The sequence below is a fragment of the Harpia harpyja genome, chromosome 13, assembly GCF_026419915.1.
Source record: "Harpia harpyja isolate bHarHar1 chromosome 13, bHarHar1 primary haplotype, whole genome shotgun sequence".
NCBI lineage: Eukaryota > Metazoa > Chordata > Aves > Accipitriformes > Accipitridae > Harpia > Harpia harpyja.
Genome location: NC_068952.1, coordinates 13,074,107 through 13,095,718, shown reverse-complemented (window position 1 = coordinate 13,095,718; position 21,612 = coordinate 13,074,107). Strand labels below are relative to the sequence as shown.

General features: G+C 39.4%; 2 protein-coding genes across 8 annotated transcripts in view; both read left to right on the top strand.

Annotated features, from left to right (window-relative positions):
• The window catches only part of TRERF1 (transcriptional regulating factor 1), a 104,844-nt gene extending 97,606 nt beyond the window's left edge, over positions 1-7,238 (top strand). For all 6 annotated transcript variants that reach the window (XM_052806549.1, XM_052806550.1, XM_052806553.1 and 3 more), the window contains 5 exons: positions 614-702; positions 1,517-1,630; positions 2,432-2,620; positions 3,109-3,317; positions 3,971-7,238. In XM_052806549.1, coding sequence (XP_052662509.1) covers positions 614-702; positions 1,517-1,630; positions 2,432-2,620; positions 3,109-3,317; positions 3,971-4,292 — 923 coding nt within the window. In that variant the 3' untranslated portion in view covers positions 4,293-7,238. The remainder of the gene's footprint in view (positions 1-613; positions 703-1,516; positions 1,631-2,431; positions 2,621-3,108; positions 3,318-3,970) is intronic.
• Positions 7,239-8,173: 935 nt separating this feature from the next.
• Positions 8,174-19,708, top strand: MRPS10 (mitochondrial ribosomal protein S10). Of its 2 annotated transcripts, none has more exons than XM_052806558.1 (8): positions 8,174-8,291; positions 11,129-11,187; positions 11,292-11,364; positions 12,567-12,706; positions 13,251-13,359; positions 15,036-15,125; positions 15,402-15,498; positions 16,538-17,064. In XM_052806558.1, exons 1-7 carry the CDS (start codon positions 8,256-8,258, stop codon positions 15,486-15,488), a joined length of 594 nt encoding a protein of 197 aa, XP_052662518.1. In that variant the 5' UTR covers positions 8,174-8,255; the 3' UTR covers positions 15,489-15,498; positions 16,538-17,064. The 2 variants fall into 2 exon arrangements, with proteins under 2 accessions (XP_052662518.1, XP_052662515.1); XM_052806555.1 differs by lacking the exon at positions 16,538-17,064 and adding an exon at positions 18,761-19,708 and having other exon boundaries at positions 8,175-8,291.
• The last annotated feature ends 1,904 nt before the right edge of the window (positions 19,709-21,612 follow it).

The window sequence follows — 21,612 nt, the reverse complement described above, 5'->3', positions numbered from 1 at the left end:
TGGAGAAGGTTGAGAGGGACAGCAGTAATGACCAAAGGTGTGGGAGTGATAGAAAGGACATGCAATCCTGAATAGCATGGAGATGATGGTTGAGATTGGGTTCAGTTTCTCTTCCACTTGAAGAACGAAGGGTCAGTCATCCAGTGAAGCTACTGGGAGCCGGGAAACAAAGAAAATTGGGTAGTTCTTCATGCAGAGGGTCTACTGTCTGTGAAACTCCTCAGCAAAGGATGTTTTGGGTGCAAGAAGCTTAATTAGTTGAAAGGAAGAGCCGGTCAGCACTTACAAGGACAGTTACTAAATAAGCAAATTGCAACAGACTCAGGAAATCTCCTGTGCTGAAAGTGGTCAGAGGTTAGGAAAAATTAGGGAGAGGCATTGTATTTCCTTGCCCTGATCTTACTGTTTCCTAGGCAACTGCCTGTGATCGCTGCTGGAGACCAAATACTGGTTAGATGGACTTGAGGTCTGAGTCAGTACAGCCATACTTGTATTTGGGTAGCAGCAATCACTAGCATGTGCTTGAGGTTTCCTAGTTTTTGTTTCAGATACTACATCAACATAAAGGTGGTGGGGTTTTATTGTTTATAATGAATTCACTCTTGTTTTTAAGGCTCTGACAAATGGACGCATCAAGAAAGGAGGCTGTTCAAAGAGGCATTGTCCACCTACAGCAAAGATTTCATATTTGTACAGAAAATGGTAAGGTTATTTCTGTTCTGTCAATTGTTTTTTTCATTTGCTGTATTCTGTTCCCATTCATTTTCCCTCCAGTGCCAGACCAGCTTATTGCAGGTATAGAGCCAGCAGTGGTTACGAGAACACCAATAAGAGTGGTATATTCTATTTGGTGTACCTATGCATGCAACTGCAGCACCAGTAAAAAACATTTAAAAACAAATAAATAAAATCTGTTCCTCTTGTTATTATATGTAAAAGTTTTCACACCTGGAATCCAAGTCATGGCATTCCATATGTAGGAAAAGTATGGTGCTCTGCTGTTATCTTGGTGTTCTGTGGCAGTTTCTTAAAAGGTACCTGTGTCACTGGCGTAGAGCCCTGTACCAGAAAGGTCAATAAAGAGAGAACGTGTTTGGGCTTAATTTTCATGTTTTGCCACAAAGCAGAAAAGATGAGGTGTATACATCTCAGGGCAGAATACCTCACTTGTTAGCTCAAATGTTGAAAACATTTGGGTTTATGGGAACCAAGTCTTAATTCCTAGATTTCTCAGTGGTATTGTACACTTGAGCTACAAAAGTATATTCTCAGTCATTTTCTGACTAGAGTCTAGAGAATCCTGGAGAAATGTACTGAAGCTGAAATAATCAACACAAATTTGACTGAAAAACTAAAAAAATTATTCTATAAGAGTATTCCTGTTGTAGTCAAACTGCCTTTTTTTCTCCATTTGAATGTTTGAGAAATAAAGTCTGCCTCTTGGAATATATTAAAATTGTGTTGAATGAAAGCAAAAAATTGAGATTGGACTATTTCTGCAATTACTTAACTACAGGTTAAGTCTAAGACGGTTGCACAATGTGTGGAATACTACTATACCTGGAAGAAAATCTTGCGTTTGGGACGGAAACACAGAACACGTTTAGAGAAAAAAAGAGAGGAATGCCTGGTAAGTCTAAAAGAATATGAGAAAGTTTGACACTTGATAATTTTTATGTTCATCCTGTTTGGAGGAGAAGGTTGAACTAGATGACATAGGTCTCTTCCAACTGAAATTATTCCGTAATTCTAAATTCTGTTCTGTATGAGCATTCTGTGACCTCAGCTACACCACGATTTTGTGTTCCTGGACTGTAATGAGATAAAAGTGTTTTGACTAGTGCATTATCTAACTCTAGTCCAGCAGTTACAGCTTTTGCTACTGATGAAGCAGGTGAACCTCTGTAAATTATTCCTGTGCCTGTGTGCGCTCCTGAAGGCTGCTCTAATATTCTAGTACAAAAAACCATTTACACAGACTGGCAATGCAGTTCTTTGTGTGCAAGGTCTGTATTACTGGTACTCTGAGTAGTCTTAAGAAATGTGGCGGGGGTTTTTTTTGTGGGGTGGTTTTTTTTTGGTTTTTTTTTTCAAATAAGTCATTTGACTATGAATATAGCATACATTGTCATTCTAACAGCTGGGGGAGAGTATTGCACCTTGGCATCTGTAGATTCTTGGAGCCACAGCTCTGTAATGCAGATGGAGGGTGTTTTGAGCCCTGTAGTGAAGCTTCATGAGCTGTAGCTTGTCCGTTAAGGGGTGGTAGTTCCAGCAAGACCAGAAGTTCATTCAGGATGGGAAAAAAATACTGAAACCTGGAAGCAGACTTGACTAAGCAGCATGCTGTAGCAGTACTGTCTATGTCCTGCTATCCAGTACTGTCTGTCTTTGACCATATTTCTAGTATTTCTTAAATACACTATTTCAGACAAGTGGAGAAGAGGAAGTGTTAGAGGAAGATGAGGAGATCGAAGAAGACAGAAAGGAAGAAAGGGAAATGCAGAAGTCTCCTGACCCACCAGCTATCCCTCTTGTTGGACCTATAGATCTGCCTGCCCTTCAGAGCCTTTCACTTTCTTCATCCTCCTTCATCTGTGAAATGCCAAATTGTGGCGCTGTACGTGTGTTTAGTATCTTTAATAGCAGGGGGTTTGTATACTAGTGGATTGTGATTTGGGGAATCAGGGTTTTAGACTATTCCTGGCCAGTGATATCTCCTGAACATCGATGGACAAATAATTTTACTTGCTTTTAATTCCCACCTCACAAAATATAGGCACTATGCTGATCTGTAGATAAAATTGAATCCTGAGATGTTGTATCAATTAGAAATACTATATGGTAACAGCTCTGATTACCTTTTTGTTATACGACTGTAATAATAGGATAGCTCACTGGTTTGTTTTATTATGACTAAGTTTCTTTAACTCTAGTGGGATATAGCTGAAAGCAAGCAGCATTTGACCAAGTAGATTGTGTGCATTAGATGTGTACAGTTGTTCTATTGTAATATGCCTTCAGCATACTTCTTTCTGCAGTTCCCGTTCCAGTGCAGTATTTCTTGGTTTTTATTTTTTTTCTTCCCTCCATCCTACTCCCTGTCAGGTGTTCAGTTCCCGACAAGCGCTAAATGGCCATGCTCGCATTCATGGAGGTACGAATCAGGTGACAAAAACACGGTGCACCATTCCAGGCACTAAGCAGAAATCTGGTACGCAGAGTGGATACTGCTCCATCAAGAGTTCACCCGCCCACAGTACAACAAGCGGTGAGACTGACCCAACAACAATTTTTCCTTGCAAGGAGTGTGGCAAGTAAGTGAAATACGACTGTCTGCAGTATCGCATCGCATTTGCTTATCTATATTCCAGATGAATGCAACAAACTCTCTATTTTGCTCTGATGGTCTCAAAAGAACAGTTTCCCCTTAGATGACGTGTCCTCTTACCAAAGCCTTCAGAGATTGGTTTGCATGATGTTTTGGATGCTTCCCCTGCAGTACTTACTCCAATTTTCCTGAATCCATTTACCTGCTAGAATTTCTACATCTGACAGTCCAGCTTCCTGCTTTGTCACAGACTTGCATGTGACAGTGGGCAACTTTCTCTGTGTTTCAGTGCTTGAGTTTGTCCATCCTAACATGGGATGGGGTTTCTTCACTTCTTCCCTGGTGTGCAAGATTCTAGTGAAACTCAGTACAGGGAGAATTAGGATATGCAGAGATACTGAAGCAACTGTGGGAGCTACAAAATACCTCCAGCAGAGTCTGAATAGGCAATTTTGATACTGTCAAGATGTATAAATCTGGTAGTCTGTCCCTGAAATTCTCACCATGGCATTGCAGACTTCACTGACTTCTATTTCAGGACAAGGAAGCAAATGTACTGATAGGTTGTTGAGTCTTTTTTGGCTCGCTTCATCAAAAGCAATGCATTTTTATCTGATTTTCTTTTCCTTTAAAATTTAGGGTATTTTTCAAAATCAAAAGCCGCAATGCTCATATGAAGACTCACAGACAACAAGAAGAACAGCAAAGGCAGAAGGCTCAGAAAGCTGCTGTGGCAGCAGAAATGGCAGCCACTATTGCAAGAACTACTGGGCCAGTTGGGCATAGTTTGATCCCTCTGGATCACATGAGTTTGGTTAAACATGTTGAAAATGTTGGTGACATTGACGACGATGTTGTTCAGGAGCTGGGTGATGTCATGGAAGAGAATGAAGTCATGGATGCTGACCTTTTATTGGATGATGAAGACGCAGATCTACTGCAGGATGATGCTGAGTTGTAAATAAAGTTGTTTGATAAAGACAGCTACTGAGCACACCCTGAATGGATCAATCAGGAAACCTGGACTGCTTGTTTATTCCCCATTGATTGTAAACTACCTGTTGAAAATGAGAATTCTTTTATCCAGGTCTAGAAAAAAAAAGAAATCTGCTTTTTCCCTTTTTTTTTTTATTAATTTGTGTTTTGGGGGAAAAAAATAAATAATTGGTACAAATATTCTTATAAGGTGTTTTTATCTGAGCTCATTTTGCTGATAACTTCCAAGGCCACTAATTATAGAAGTTCATGATTCTGCTATCACTTCCTGCCAGATGATCCTGGTAGGATCTTTAGTCTTTAACTCTTTTCATTTTAGCCCAATTACAAGAGTGATCTTCACACACTTCTGATGGAACTTTTTTTTTTTTGCCTATACTGGATCACTTCCAGCATCTTCTAGAGACTAAATGTCACCTCTGTTAAGGAGATGATTACATTCTTTGTCTTTGTGCTGTCATTTTAGGGGGGGGGGGACGGACGGACTGATTGAACTGTGAAATAATTACAGGAGTGACAGTATCATCTGTAGTACTGCAGTACTTTTTCAGTTCTGTCTTGCCTTAATGCATACATGTTAGGCAGTTTGTAAAAGCATTGGTTACACTGTACATTTTAGAGCTTCCATTTTTGCAAGGTTTTGATCTGCTGATTTTAAAATGACCTAATTCAAGAATTGAAGAAAGAAGATGATTGTACTGTGGTTCACATCATCTGATGGGAGCACTGAATCAGGAACACCGCCTTGGAAATCAGATTGCACTGGAAATATATTTTGCTGACAATAAATCACACTGTTGAACAGCCATCTCAGTGGTTTTAGGAGAGTGTATGCTTGAGCAATGCAGGAGCTTGCTCTCTCACCAGGCAAATATAGGGAGAGGTTCTTGCCTGTGGAACAGAGATTGATGGAGTATATGCCTTCAGCACATTTTAGTTATTACTTGTAGGGATAAAAATGTTATTCTTGTGCCATTTTCAGTCCTCCTCATTACATGAAATTCAAATGTTGTTTATTTAGTAAAACATACTCTAAAGGTGAGTTCACATTGCTGTTTAATTACCATTTCTTCTCCCTTAGGTTCAGATCTATATGCTGGATGTCTAACACCATTTATATAAATATAGATTTGGTTCTCTAAGTAAATAAGATCTCAAAAGAATTGTACCTTGCAGAATGAAAGAATTAAGGAAGAATTGGAGTTAGGTTGAGTGGACCTTTAATTACAGAATATGAATACTGATTTTAGAGCTTTCACAGGTAGCAGCACTGATTTTCTTGTGAATTTTGCACAGTAGAAGAGTATTGCTGACTTTATAAAATATTTTATAAGGCTGATTTCAGATCTTCCAGATTTCAGGGTTGTTTGGGTTTTTTTATGGGTTGGGTTTTGGTTTATTGGGGTTTTTTTGCCATGTCCTAACATCTTAAACAGAATCTGAGAGATGGTGGATCTTATTTTCTACTGTCTTTCTTCCTTGTATAACTATGCAAAATGAGGGTAAATCACAGCACTTTTGTATAGGAGTACCGGACCACACAAGTTCAAAACCAGTGGGACTCATTGGCAGAGAGGTACCTTCTCTGTGAAAGCCAGGTATGTGAAGCCAAATGACCTGAAGTTTCTACTTAAGATCAAATCTTCTGATACTAAAGAACAACCCTTCAGGAGAATTGAAATCACTTCACAGTTTCTGGTTAGTGACGTTCCTGTGTACATGGTTTGTTTTAGTGGGCTTTTTGGGGTTGTTTCAGAGGTTTTTTTAGTTGGTTTTGATCAGCGGGTGGAATTTCACTCCCTCTGCTGCATAAGGGATCATGTTCTCAATGACTGTACCTGTGAGTTTCAGGAGATCAGGCAGCAGTTGCCTTTTCTTTCACGAACTGCCAGGCAGCAGGCTTCCCAGCAGTTCCTGTCCGTGCTGTGACATGCTACTTTCACAGGGGCCATGCAACCCAGGTTCAGCAGACTGGGTGTTCAGCTGTATGCTGCCAACTAGATCCACTGATAATAAATTTTGTAGATTGTTCAAGTCTTAGTGGTTTGCAAAGTAGAGGCTTTTGTGAGCAGTAACTTGTGCTGACTTTTAGGAGCCTGTGTTAGAGACAACCTGGCAGAGTCTACTCTTTCTCTTCCAAACTTCGATCATTTTGAACTTTTAAAGATCTTTCTGAGAAAGGCTGCTGCACTGGAAAACGGAAACATGTTTTCAGATTCCCCTGTTAGTGGTGGGGAAAAAAATGAGTGTTTAAGCAAAGTGATAATTGAAGTCAGTGGGAGTTCTGCTTGAAGAAAAGTAAAACATAGTAGAAACTTGTGGGCTTGATTCTGAAGAGCAGCTCTATATTAAAGAATCTACAGTGGAACTTTTCTAGCAACAATTGGACAGGTATCTGTGCTAAACCTAGTATATATAAATATATATACATATATATGCCTGGTTCTGTAACATTAATCGGGTGCTGTTTTATTGTACAGCCAAGAAGATATTAGAACAACGATAACCAAAGAAGCTATTCATAAAGGAAAGAAAATGCACATTTCTTAAGCAGTACACGATTTAGGCCTCAAACATTGACTTCATTATTATTATTAAGTGTTGCATTGGCTGATGTTAAACAGATGCTGTTCTGCCTATTTGTACATAAGTTGGACATAGTTTTATTTCAGAAAATTTGTTTTCTTGCTGATGGTTGATGATGGAAAACTGTTCACTATTGAACTTAGTCCTCTTTGATAAAACCTGTACATATAGGAAAACATATTTTATAAGAAAAATCTTATTTTCAATATTTAACTGTTATTTTATTAGAAGATGGTTGTAAATATTTTAGGTGCTTTAGTGTAAAAAGCAGACTGTAATTTTAGGTGGCAGAGGAAGTAACAAAATAAAAAAAATATACATTTGATATAGCTTGTGATCTATGCTGGTTTCAGGTTCCTGCTGTTAGCATTTGACTTGCACACAGCTTAATTTCAGGTTACTACCTGCCTGGATGTGTGTATTAGGATGGCTTTAGTGGCATGAATTAGTACTTGTTTATTCCCCACCCTTACATATTTGGTACTGATCAGAACCTGTGTTATAATATTAACTGCTATTTATATGTGTAAAAAGAAAGGGTTTATATGATGTTTCCAGTCATTTTTATACTTTGGTAAAATATAGTTGGCTGGGTTTTGCTAACAGGGTTGTATAACTTTTTTTTTAAAGTACTTTTAGGGGGGGGGGGACGGTTGAAAACTAGCTTCATGTGTAATTGTTTTTCAAAGAATTCCTGACTCGTTCCAGGCAAAAAAAAAAAAAAAAAAAAAATCATGTATTCACCTCTATACATGAGTATTCTTAGTAAGAACGAGTTGTGGTAAAAAGCATTCTCAGAAAGGGGGAGAAAGCTGAAGAAACCCCCTTTACCTCTCACCTTCAGCAAAAAAAAGTAATGTCACCTGCCCTGCCTCGGGGTCGGAAAAATTAACAATTCCTCCTTTCTTCCCTCCGGCACTGGGTGTCCTCTCCTGGAAAAACAGGACGGAGAGTGTCTGTGAGGGGAAGGGGGCGGGGGGAGCGACCGTTGGCGGGAAACGGTTTGGGCGCGCGCGGAGGTGAGGAGAGCCGTTACATCGTCGGTCAGTACTGAGGCAACGCTCGGGGGAGGCGGGGATGGGGGTGGGGAGACGAGTTGGGAGCTCGTATGGCGCCGGACGGCGCCATACGAGCTCCCAACTCGTCTCCCCACCCCCAACTCGTCTCCCCACCCCCGAGCGCGGCCCTTCCCGACCGTGCCGCAGTGCCTCCGCCTCAGCGGGGGTGCTTGCTCCTCCATGGCGGCGGGGGCGCGCTTCGGTCGCCTGTGGGCCCGGCGGATGAAGCCGCTTTTCTCCTTCCGGGCCGCTCGCTATGGTCGGCGGGTTGGGGCGGAGACCAGATGGCGGCGGGGTGGCTGTGGCGGCGGCTCTTTCAGGTGGGATGTGTGGCGGGAGAGGGGACGGGTGAGGCCCATTCTCCTTCATCTCTTTTTCCCTTCCTTCGGCATCTTCACTGCTGAGGGGAGAGGAAAAAGGGGGCTGGAGCAGCGGTCCCCGCGCAGGGCTGAGGGCCGGTGCTCGGCGCTGTGCAAACCCGGTATCGCGTCCCCGGTGCGAGCTGTATTGGAGCCGGCCTGCCCTTCTCGGTGGCTTCCTCTTGGCTGCGGCAGAGTTGGGGTTTTCCAGCGTGGGGCTGTGTCTCTGCCCGCTGTCATCGGCGTAGCGGGTCCTCAAAACTTTCCTGCAGTCCTGTTTTTGCGGCGGTTGCTCTGCGTGTAAGGAATGATGAAGAATAGATGACTTGGGTTTGGAGGTCGTGTGCCAAGTCTGTTTCTAGTCTTAAAGTTTCAAATCTCGAAGTTATAACGTAAAAAAAATAGGAAAACTTTTTACATTAACGATGTTTTCTACTGGTTTTGACTTATGAAGGGTGATTACTTTCTCTCAAGTTGAGAAAATTTGATGTTGGGGGTTTCCTATTCATCTTCTGAAGCCCTAAACTCTTTTCTGTCTATGTGCTGTGTTCTGGAGTTGCTTACCTTTTGGGCATGTGTCTCTTCCTGAGTACTTCAGAATCTCTCAGCCAAACAAAATGAACGCTATTTTGCATTAGAAGAGGTGTAATTTTGTTTTGTGCAAGGTCTTAGTTCACACAGGAAATTTAATTCTGTTATGTTGCAGTCTGAGCGTCTTTTCCACTTTCTATGATGGTCATATTAGCAAGAGTGCATCAAGTGTATTTAAATCGGAGAATGAATGAAGCTGTTAAAATATACTTAACTGCCTGCTGAATGCTATCTTTACTACCTGAGCTACTCAACATATCATTTTGTCAAAACTTGCACAGAGCACCTTTATTTTACAAAAACTTTTGACTTGATCCATACCTGCATAATTAGTAACAAAAGGAGGCAGCATGTGGTGGGAATAATAAGCACAATCATAGAATATTGTAAAGGCTGCAGAGCTCAGTATGTGGGATAGGACTCTACTGTTCTGTGTTTTGTTTTATTCATTTTTATTATATGAAGACTGAAATGTTTGCATCCAAAACCACATAACACAGTATGCTATGAGTGTGCATATCTTTGCAATAACAACGCCGTGTTACAAGGTTAAGCAGTTAGAAGTAAAAGAATATATAGCAGAGACTGCATACCCACAAAAAACCAAAACCAGGTACAACTTCTAGTTAAGTTTCCAGTCAGTAGTCTTACATTTGTCATCTGGGGTCAGGTTCTGTGCCATATACTTGCACACATAGTTTAAGCCCTGCACTGAATACAGTCTTTTATGCTCATGGGCCTATCTGCTCCCTGAAGTGGTGTCAGGTGATGATGTTAGTGTACTTCATATTGGCATTGAATGAAAGGGAGGCAGTACTCTGACTTCAGATATACTGAATTGCGGTGCAAATATCAAGGTAATTTTATCAGATATATTTTTTTATTTTTAGGTATTAAGGCTCAATTACTTCTCAACATGAACTTTGAAACATTCTGAACGGTCCTCAACCATAGTGGCAGATATTCAGTGCTCCTAAAGTTGCTTATTGTGTCGTGCACTTCAGAATGTAACACCAGTGCTTAGGTGTGAACATCTGGATTTGAAAGGCTTGCCTAAGGGGAGACATTCAGCTGTGCTCTCCAAACAACAGTCAGCTTTGTAAACTGGAAACTCTCCTGCCTCTTCCTGCAGTCATCTTCCTTGTTGGATGCAGAATTTGTAGGACAAATAGCAAATTACTTCACGAAACAACTTCATTCACTGCTGATCTGTAATTAATGTATAATGCATACTGGAGAAGGTTAGGGACCTAATAACATCATTTAGTTAGTTATGTGCATCCTTGAGCGACTAAATTGAGATTACCTGGAAAAGTGTCAATTCTGGCTGTTTTCTGATGTTTTGATTATACAGTCACCTACATAACTGATGAGCAGGGTATCTGTCTTCTCTCTTAAAGCTATGATTCCAGCATCTGTTAAATAAGAGTATCAAGGGGCTGGATAAGTAGCTAATTTTGCTTCAGCATTCTGCTGCAGCCCTGAGTTTCTCTTAAGCAAGTAAAAGTTCTGGTTCCTTTTTTTTTTTTCCCTCAAGTAGTCTATAACTTTGCCAGATTGAGAATTAGTGGAAGGAAGCTAGAAGCCACATAATGTTCAGAAGGGAGCGATTATTCTAGTACGAAAGACAGTAATGTTACATCTTGATTAACAGTTGTATTCCCTTTTTAACACAGAAAAATCATGTTATCTTTTAAATATGGTTCATTTACTTGTCAGATGTATTTCTATTTAAATGTTCTCTTCAAAAGAACAAGTGTTCAAAATCACAAGGAACTTCTGCTGAAAAAACAGGAAATTTCCAGTTAAATTCAGAGGTTGAATTTTTGCATGTATAGGATACTGTTTTCAATTGTTTTTATAACAGCAAGTCCTACTTAGGTTTGTTACTTGATGAAATCTGATGCCACACAAAATATATTTTTCTGCTAAAAAAAAAGCTTTGTGATTGCTATTCAGGTGCCTCGTTAATAATAAGTGCATACTGTTACATTGTTCATTTACTGTGTTCCTTTTTTTGGGTGCTATTGTATACTAAAACACATTTCCATGCTCCTGTTTTCCTGTGTTTCCCAACAGAGCAAACTTTCTAGTTTGGCAGATCAATGCCTAGGAATGTGTTACGCTCTAGCATGCAAAAAAGTACCTTTAATAAACCTGTTTCTGGTTTGGGTCAAATAACCCCATAACCTATTTGTTTTATACAGGGATCAGCTTTTCCTGCCAATTATGCAAGCAGAATTATGCAAAAGCAGTGTTTTCTTCCGTAAGTATAAAAGACCCTCCTTCTTCCTGCTTTTCCTCCACACTCCCTAAAAAAATCCAACTTTAACAACTTATTTTATGCTTTCCCCATTACCATATTTCTAGAAACTCCAACTTGATGGGAGTACGGCTGGCTGGATCCCATGTTGATACACAGGAGGTTAAGACTAATCCTTTGGTAAGTGTTTTATAATGATACTTTGTATGTTGTCTTAGTAATAAAGAGGGTGTACAGAAAAATTTGAATTCCTTTATTGCAGCTTTTTAAAGTTCTGTCTTAATGATGTCAAATTTGCTGTAGAGAAAGAAACAGATTATTGGTATTTGAGATTTTTTTTTCCAGCAAGATTTCTATAGCTCACAGTTGCCTCTTACTCACTTTCCTCCTTCTCTTTGTAGCTGTAACTCTCATGAAATACCAGCTTTTTGGCCACATTCAGTTCAGCGCCTGCAGCAGCTTAGGCAGCCTAAGGCCTTTGGCTTGGAAGCTGGGAGCCTAGGGCTGATGAGGTGGGAAGTTCATGAAGGCATGTGGTAGATATCTTGCTTTTAGAATCTGAATGCTTTGATTTTTGACTCGGACTTCAAAAGCACATGTTCAATCTGTATAATACATGCAAGTAAGCCAAAATCTTATAGGTAGTATTACATTTACAGTGCAGACCCAGCCTTCCTGCCATGTGTGGTACATTTTGGATTTACTGTGCTAAAACTGCCTGGGAGTAAACCTGTGGGAAAATCGGTGCTTCCTGGACACATCAAAGCTTTTCAGATGATCAGCGAGCCCAGGCCATGAGAAATTGAAGCTCTAACTGAAAGTCATAAATTTGTAACTGAAAGTCATAAACTTTTACCTGGACAAACATGAAGGATAATATGCCTGTGGAAGCCTACTGTGTTTAAAGTAGCCTTATAACTGACTTAGTAAAGTGAGAATTCTGGTAGCTGCCCATAAGGTTCTAGTTACTGTCCATACCCAAGCAAAGTCTGAGAATTTCACATATTCTCATGCTGCTATTTAAAATACAGATACTGCTGCTCCAGACTTGCTTTAGCAATGAGTTTCACTCTTGCCTTTACTAGTGTTGTCCTCCTTATATTTATCTGGCATTCCCTTTCCTTTTCTGATCAAGAAATTTTACCTAAATGTTCAGAAGTTGGGTATCTCTTCACACTTTTGCCTTCCCTGATAAGAGTGAGGACTGTCAATCAAGGTAATACTGTCAGCCTCTTGCAGATAAACTAAAATAAGCAGCTAACAGCGTGTGGGTTTTTTTCCTCTTTTACAAGTGGGGCGCACAGGCTAAGAAAATATGCTGTGCATGCATTAATAAAGGAGAACATGGAGTGGTAACTCTTGTCCTTTCTTTAAAAATGCAGGTATCTATTTCAGATGAACCAGAAACACTGTACAAGAGATTGTCCCTTTTAGTTAAAGGCCACGATAAAGCTGTGTTGGACAGCTATGAATATTTTGCAGTGCTTGCAGCTAAAGAACTTGGCATCTCTGTTGAAAAAGTGTAAGTAACTGATCTGTAGAGTGATGTGGTGTCAAATGCTTCTTCAGGTTCTGTGCTTAGAAGTATTTTCTTTTTTTCAGAAGAAAGAGGTGTAATCTGACATTTTTTTCTCAGATTATAAATCTAACACTTCTTAGATCATAGAATCATAGAATCATTTAGGTTGGAAAAGACCTTCAAGATCATCAAGTTCAACCATCATCCATGCCCACTAAACCATGTAGATAGCAGCACAGTGATGAGAAGGCAGCAGCAGTTCTACACTCAGCACTGCCATAGTAGAAGTGCATTTTAACTACATGAAGGATATTGACAGTACTCTTAAGTACAGTCGTCAGTGCTCTAGCTTCCCTGAATGAATGCTGTTAATACCTGTGTATTAACCATGCCCATGTGGGTTAATAATAAACTGTACCAGTGTTTAATACTTTATTGTAGATCTTCTAAATGTCAAATAAGAACAGGGATTTCAGCATAATCTTTCAGATAATTTGTATTAGCATCCTTTATATAAAATGAAATTTTCTTTTTGTGCTTTGTTCAGACATAAACCTCCAAAGAAGATAGAACGATTGACACTTTTAAAATCTGTACACATTTACAAGAAGCACAGAGTTCAGTATGAAATGAGAACACATTACATGTGTTTGGAGGTAAGATGTAAAAAAAACCCCAAAACAGTGTGTTCTAGGTGCACAATTCAAAGATGTTAACTCAGGAGTGAACACAAACTTCCTATTTACTTGGGTTGGGGAGGAGAGTGCAGGCAATAGCAGAAAACAGCTGACCTAGGTACATTAAATGTAGCTCAAGTTATTCTGAATGTACAGCCTATATAATTTTTGGATTAAAAGGCTGATTTTGACCATCATCTTAACAGCTGAAAGAATGATTAAAAAATAAGGCAGAATTGAGGGTTATCTTTATATGTGTGTCCTGGTTTCAGCTGGGATAGAGTTAACTGTCTTCCTAGTAGCTGGTACAGTGCTATGTTTTGAGTTCAGAGCGAAGAATGTTGATAACACTGATGTTTTCAGTTGTTGCTCAGTAGTGTTTAGACTAATGTCAAGGATTTTTCAGCTTCTCATGCCCAGCCAGTGAGAAAGCTGGAGGGGCACAAGAAGTTGGCACAGGACACAGCCAGGGCACCTGACCCAAACTGGCCAACGGGGTATTCCATACCATGTGACGTCCCATCTAGTATAGGAACGGGGAAGTGGGGGGCAGGGATTTGCCGCTCGGGGACTGGCTGGGTGTCGGTCAGCGGGTGGTGAGCAATTGCACTGCGCATCATTTGTACATTCCAATCCTTTCATTATTGCTGTTGTCATTTTATTAGTGTTATCATTATCATTATTAGTTTCTTCTTTTCTGTTCTATTAAACCGTTCTTATCTCAACCCACGGGTTTTGCTTCTTTTCCCGATTTTCTCCCCCATCCCACTGGGTGGGGGGGAGTGAGTGAGCGGCTGCGTGGTGTTTAGTTGCTGGCTGGGGTTAAACCACGACAATGTGTTATGCTCTTGGTTTCCAAGAATCAGTGGGATAGGAGCTTTCTCAAGAACAGAGGGAGACGCAGCTAAATCATTGTCATTACCAGTCACTAAGGGTTTGTCTGATGTTTTTGAACACGCATACTTTTGCACTGTGCAACATCATGTGGCAAACTAAAACTTTGGGGGGGAAATACCAGAAAGGAAGTGTATACAAACCACTAGCTTTATGGCTGATGACACAGACTTCTGTATGGTTTAGAATGCAGCTGTGGTTGATTTTCTTAGAAGAAAGGTTTGCTGCCAGCATTTTGTGGCTCCTGGGTTTCTTACTGTATATTTGCACAGTGCTTAGCGAAACAGGACTTTGCTTTAAGTCCCCAGACATTAGTGCAGTACAAATGGCTGCCCACAGACTGTAAGCACTATTTTTGCCATCCAGGAGAGACTAGAAAATCAGTAATTCAATGGAATTGAATCCTGGTAGCAGGATTTATAAGCAGCTTGAACTTTGAGAGTATTCAAAAGCTGGTGATTCTTGCATAACCTGTAATTAATTTCATCTGATACCTGCAGTGTTAAGATCCACCACTTCCATCATAATCAATGCATGTGGTCACAGGCAGTATGCGCAGTTCTGTGAACTACTTTATACTTGTATGAGAGTTGTGTACAGCTCAACTGCTTCTGTTCAATATTATGGAACCTGCCTTCCTGTAAGATGTTTGGTCCCATAGCAAGAACTAGAGAAGCGCAAGCTCTTTTTTTTTTTTTTTTAATTCTGTTTGAAGTATTAATAATAGTAGTTCATTAAAAAAAACATTACTTCTGTTTTAGTTAAAATACCTAACAAGTAGTACTGCTGCAGTTTACTTGGAGTACGTTCAACGGAACTTACCTGAAGGGGTTGCCATGGAAGTAAAAAAGGTAAGTTTCCACCTCACACTATTAACTGTTATGAGGCTAGGTCCTGATGCAAGTACCAATAACTACTGAAGTCTTTAGAAAGTCAGCAGAGGAAATGTGTGTGGTTTGGAAGGAACATTTTTCCGAAGTGTTGAACGGTAAAGAGGCTGTATTGCTTGAAAATGCCACTAGGTGGCATTTTTAATCTGATAAATCTCTCAAACCAGAATAAATAAAGCAAGGTAGTTAGATGTTAACTTGCTGGTATAATAAATGGCTGCTTTGCTTTCCTTTTAGACTAAGATAGAGAAAATACCTGAACACATTCAGGAACCAGTTTGGGATACACTACCTCAAGTAGAAGAAACTGAAGTCAAGTCATGAACTCACTCAGGTACTTTGCTCCATTAGTGCTGAAATTAGTTGCTCTTATCAACCTAATTTACTGAGACAAGTCTACTGTTAAATAAAAGTCCTCTTGTAAAGTAATTATATAAACTCTTGTTTCATCGAGTTATTCTTGATCATATCTCCAGTACACGTAGACTGAACAGCTATAAAGTGAAGAAGTTTGACTATACTCTGTGATCAAGAGCTATGGTAATCTATAATATGTTTGTAGAAAGGTAATTTTTAAAAAATTTTTATATATATAGAAAAGTGTATTTACATGTAAAAATATATATAACAATTCTCAATCTCCTTTTGATACTAAATGGCTTCTGAATTCTGAAATACTTGCAAAATCCACTTCATGTTTGTGTAACATTTAATGTTATGGATGACAGCTTGTTACACATTTTTTGCTGTAGCTCCTTTGAAGTAACTGCATCCCAGGTGTACATACAGCTTGCATATTAACTTGTAGTAAGTCAAAAACCACAATCTTAGAGGACACCGAGGCATATTGAGCCTTTCCTAGGCTCCTATAGTTCCAATAGCCTCATTTCCAGTCTTAGTAACTGCTTGCTAACAGAGAACACAGTGATCACAGTACAAATTCCACAGGCTTGCATCTCTCACTTAAACGAAGTGCTTGTAGAATCATGTTGCAAAGCAAATGGATACTGCAAAGTGTCATTATGGACAGGACAAACAGTGCATTAAGTGTTTTAGTTCACTACAGGGAAAGGCATGGCCTTTTTCTAAACTGGCTCAGTTGGTTATTTTGTAAACCCAGCCTAGCTGGACACTACTTACACTTAGAGGGGAAAAACAGTACAAATAGCAAAAGAGTGCTCAACTGCTTTGAAGGTTAGTTCACCATGAATCAAACAACATAATACTAGGTGCAAAGTCATCATCCACTTTACCTTCAGATTGCGTTAAGCAATTCTACGTTTCCTAGGTTAGCAGGAAGGCCACAGCTGCAGGAATCTGCTTCACTATTAAGGGAGTGGCTTTGATTTGACTGCTATTAACAGAATTTACAGGATAGCCAACTGGGTCACAGGACAAGACAACCAGAGAGGCTGGATCATACTTACCAAGACCACTCAAAGTTTTATACAATCATAAAAGAAAAGAAGCCCAGTGTTATTATCAGACAGAAATGGACAATCTTAATGGTAAATAGCTGAAAGACAAGAAACCAAGCTTGTGCTTGGAGATCGTCTGCATTTTCTAGCTGTAGAGAGGCCCAAAGCTGTTTTAGGAGAGCTATTTCAAGAGAGTCATTATAGCTGGTATCATTCGTGATAGAAAGGAAGCTGCCTGTGAACTTTCTACAATATGCCTCAGAAAAAAGAAAAAAGGAAGTTAATCAAAGCCCTTATGGGAAGATACACTGCCTAGTTCTCCCTTCAAGGTGTTTGCTTTCCTCGATTTCAAGCTATTCCTCCTTTCTCTCATTCCTAGTAGTCAGTCATAATAGCATTTCTTGAAGTCATGTCAGACACTATATAAAGTGAAGGGAGAAATTGTGAGCTGACCTGGTTAAAGCTGGTGCTTCAGAGGAACAGCCTCTTTCAAGTCTGTATTGTATTTTCTTCAAATTTGCCATGCTTCCATGCTTTAGTTGTGCATAAGCCACCTGCCAAGTTCAAGCTGTATATAGTGTCAAAATATGACTGTGCTCAATACTAAGTCTTTCCACATCTTGGTTTGATGCATGGTAAGATTAAGAGGTTGTCTTCTATTATCTTCAGTGTTCTCCGCTCAGCCTGCAGTTTTTGGCTAAATGGCCAGTCAGCATGGCTTTTCAGTTGGCTCAGAGTTGTAGTTATCAGACCTCAATAGGAACGGCCTTAGGAGACAGCTGCAGAGATTATTAGCCCATGTAAGCAACCCCCTGGCAGAAGGGATGCTTGATCTTGGGAAGGGTATGTTATTAGAGAATTTCTTGCTTCCAGCCTCATCATATGTTGGGGAAAGCCAGTGTGCATGTAAAGCGATCTCTGGACCTTAACTATGTTGACAGAGCCATAGCTAACTGCCATCACAGATCACGTCCACCCCAAAAAAGCAGAATGACCTATGCACAGTCTGATTGTTACAGACCAATATTTACTAGCACTGCCATTTACTAACCTTAGTAGGCCACACTTCTCATCCATATTTTACGCTGTATGAAACTTCCTCCCTTTTAAGACTGCGATCCTTCCCTGCTTCCTCTGTCTTCCCCTTCATGTTCAGGGGTTTCCTAAGGCCTAACAGCATCTTTGTCTTTATCTCTAGTTATGCATTTGTAGAACACCGTAACCATGCAATGGACTCTGATAACCTTTTTCCATCTACTGATGTGGCTTCTGACTTTCACAGCATGTTCCTGATCCTTACAAAACTTCAGATAAACTATTTTGTTGGATAAACTATTTCCATTCTTTACTTCTTTTCCCATTCTCCAGTTTTGCTTTTTCTGCCACCTTTCTTAGGAAGTGCCAACACAACACTTCTTGTGTCACAACATTGCTTTAGGTCTGTGCTAAATATTGGCACCGAAGATAAACAAGTTCTTGAGTCCATTCAATCTTTAAAATCCTTGGTCACTGCCAGTAAGCTGGAGGTAGATTTCCTTCCACAAATATTTCGTGACTGACAGCTGCCAGCCTACTTTAGGTGTCAAAAAATATACAGACCAATATATTATGTAAATAGTATATAACAGCTGTTTATAAAATTTTCAGGTTTGTAGAGTAATTTTAAAACTAAATCCAGAGCATTCATGTTACTTTTCTTTGAGCCATTTAACCATTTAAAAATTGTGAGAAAGGCACTGCTCAAAGGCAGTTGTGGCAGAATCCAATCACTTATGGGATTAAAGAGTTTTTAAAAACTATCTAAATTACCCTGCATTTCTCAGATACCCAGGGTTCATTTGCCATATGACAGTATCTTTCAGTACAAAAACGATTTGTGAACAGTAATTTCTGTATCACTTAGAAAGGTATTTAAAGATGCAGTCTGAATTCATTCTCAGCATTTCATGAAAGTACTTGTGTATTTCCCTTTCTTATACATGCCAGGGGTCATCAGTCATGCCTGGAATGTTACTTCAATTTTGGTTTCTACAGTTAGTTTTAATCCTACCACTACCACAACTTAATTGTCATGTTAGCTTTAATATGATTATACTGCAAGCTTCTTGCTTTAGAAGCCTTTCCTGCCAGTAAATTTCATGCACCAGTAAATTAATTACAATCTATCTGTTATTCCAGGGAGCACTGGAAATACAGCAAGTCCAAGGGAAGGTCATTCACCCAGGAAGCTGTGATATGAGAAGATTTTGCTCTTTGTGTAATACAAAGCTGTAGTTACAACTGCTTCAAGTCTGCTATTGTCTTAAATCAAACTGCACTGAAACAGGCAGAGTCTAGTACTTGTCCCTTCAAATTAGAAATTTGGAAATAGAACCTCCCATACTGATCATGGCTTTCCCCAGCAAGCACCATTAGGAAATGCCACCCTTTCTCGTTTCCACACTTCTGCAGCCACAAAAATAGCACAACTGTCTTTAAAAAATATCTTTCCTGTCATAAAAGTTAGGGAGATTTCTTGCTCCTATTTAAAACATTTCATCCTCAGGTTTCCCTCTGACTAGTTTGCTGTGGTCTTCTCAAGTTCAGGGGTTTTTTTCCACTAAAAACTAGTATTCACTTGTTGTCCATTTGTGTGGTAAAAAGTGGAAGTTACACTTCTGACAGTCATTCATAAGTCAACCATGATAAATCACAAAGGCCCTCAGAGGATCTGAATGTATGACAGCGTATCTGTGCACCAGGGAATGGGCGTACCTCTATACTCAGTACCTCAACTGGCCCAGTTTCTTTAAGATAGAGGAATCAGAGAGGTATTTCATTTACAGTAAAAATATGGAAAAAAAAAAAACAAAACCAAAACCAACCCATTTAATAAAAGCAATTTATTTGTTTGGGTAGGTGCACACAGTGCATGTAATGTTTCTCTTCTATAACATTTTTCTACATACTTTTGTACAGTAAGAGGACAGCATTATGGGATTTGGGGTTTTGCGTCCCTCTGAAGAAGAAGTTACTGTCTCACTGTTCAATCCAAAATTCCTAGTTCTCGTAACAAAAAGTACCTTGCTTTGGAAATGCTATTTATTGAATTACAAGAAATGTGATTAATAAAAAGGCCATGTTTTCTTCTTTCTACTTAAACAAAATGCCACTTGATAGTGTCAAAAAGCATGCAATCAGTGTATCACATCTGCTGATGCAAAGTCTTTCATACATCAGCGCATTATTATCACTCATCTTTCATTCCCTCCTGCCATGTAAATGCTAGCTCTTCTTTGCTTCAGTATTAGAGTATGTTTCCAGTTCAAAATAATAGGTTTTTTGATGTTACTTAGTGAAAATATTCATAGGGCTTTTTCCCTAAGCCATTAAGAGTACAGAAGTTTCACCTTTTGCTTAGAGAAAGTTAAAATACCTAGATTATGGAGGCGCTGTGACATCGTAACTGAGTAACACCAACAAGACTCCGAACACGTACAGCAACTTCAGATACCTAGAACTGATAAGAGCTGCTTTAGCCTGTAGTGGTCATGCTGCTAAGAAATTCAAGAGCAGAAGGTTTAGTTTGCCATCAAAAATCAAATGCAATGCAGTGATGAAACTTTCAGACCAAAACAATTATTCTGTGTTATCCAAGAGGGAACATAAAAAATTGAAAACACAGATTAGTTTAGTAACTACTTGAGAGAAAAATGAATTCTAGTAAACAGGATCAGTTTTAAACGGACAAATTCTTCCCTAACGTTGGCACCCACCCAAAAGCAGAGAAAGTCCTAATGCAGATTTCTTTCCTCTTTTGTCTAGTGTCTCATTCAAATCTATACCTTTACTTCACTTTCAAACACTGAGTAACCTGTCCCAATGCAGGGTATGAAGGGTAGGAGAACCTGGCCTTACATACTCTCTCCAAACCATTTTCAACAAACTGGGCATGGATGTACCGCAGAACTAGTTTGAAAGATGGCAAAGAATGTATCCATTTTTGTGGGTGTCCACAGAAGGTTTGGGGCCATGTCTTCACCCTGTTCTTTCACATTCAGTTTTCTATTTCTGGCGTACAAGCTGGAATGCACGTGTCTACCAAGCTGTCAGTTAAGCTATCCACTGTATTATATATGCTTCTATATAAATGTTTGTGGGTTTGGGTTTTTTTAAGCTAATGTCGCTATAGACAACACATGGATTCAGGCAGCTTATGTGGTTAGTGTAGCTTGGATCTTTCTAAAATGCTCCCCCCCCCAACAGACTAAAATTTTAAGAGACTTTACATTTAAGATGTTATCTTATTCTCCATATTCCCTGTTTTTTCAGTGTGTAAGCTTGGTCGTTCTTTAACAAATACCAAGTTCATTGCAGTGGTTTTTACATTAACAATACATTACAGTAACCGCAGTGTAAGAAATTAGAGTGTCAGTAAACATATCGGCCATTTTATTGTCAAAAGAATTGCAGATTGATTTTCAACACCATCACTCAAAATACAGCTCATGCTGGCAAAAAAAAAAAAAAAGAAAAAGGCAGTGGCAAAGCAGTTTCTAAACTTAGTTTTCATTAGCAAAATAAGAATATAAGGCTAAATACAGCTATTTGAAAACAGCTGTTTAATACAAAAGCACCCAGCAGTTCTGTTCTTAGCTAAATTAGTTTTGCTTAAGAATAAACAAGTAACTTGCATACATAAGTAAAAAATACTTGCCTGAATAACTTCTTGATCATTAAAGCTAGAGAAAGAGGGATAAAGAAGTTCTAAAAATCTGTTGCCTTAAATATGGCCATGCCCTGCTCTTTCAGTAGGTCAGCATACCACCTCCAATTAGCTTCAAAGGGTGATTGTGTTACCCTTTAGAAGATAATAGCATCATTATCGTTCTTTCACCAAAAAACATCATGCCACATCCTGAAAGTCCTGCAACTGAACTGGCCTGCTGAAATGGCCAGCTCCAGAGGCACTCAGTTCTTGTGCTGAGAACTTTCAGTTTTGTTAAGTAGCCTGTAAGTAGAAAGTTTGGGGGTGTTTTTGTGATAAAAAT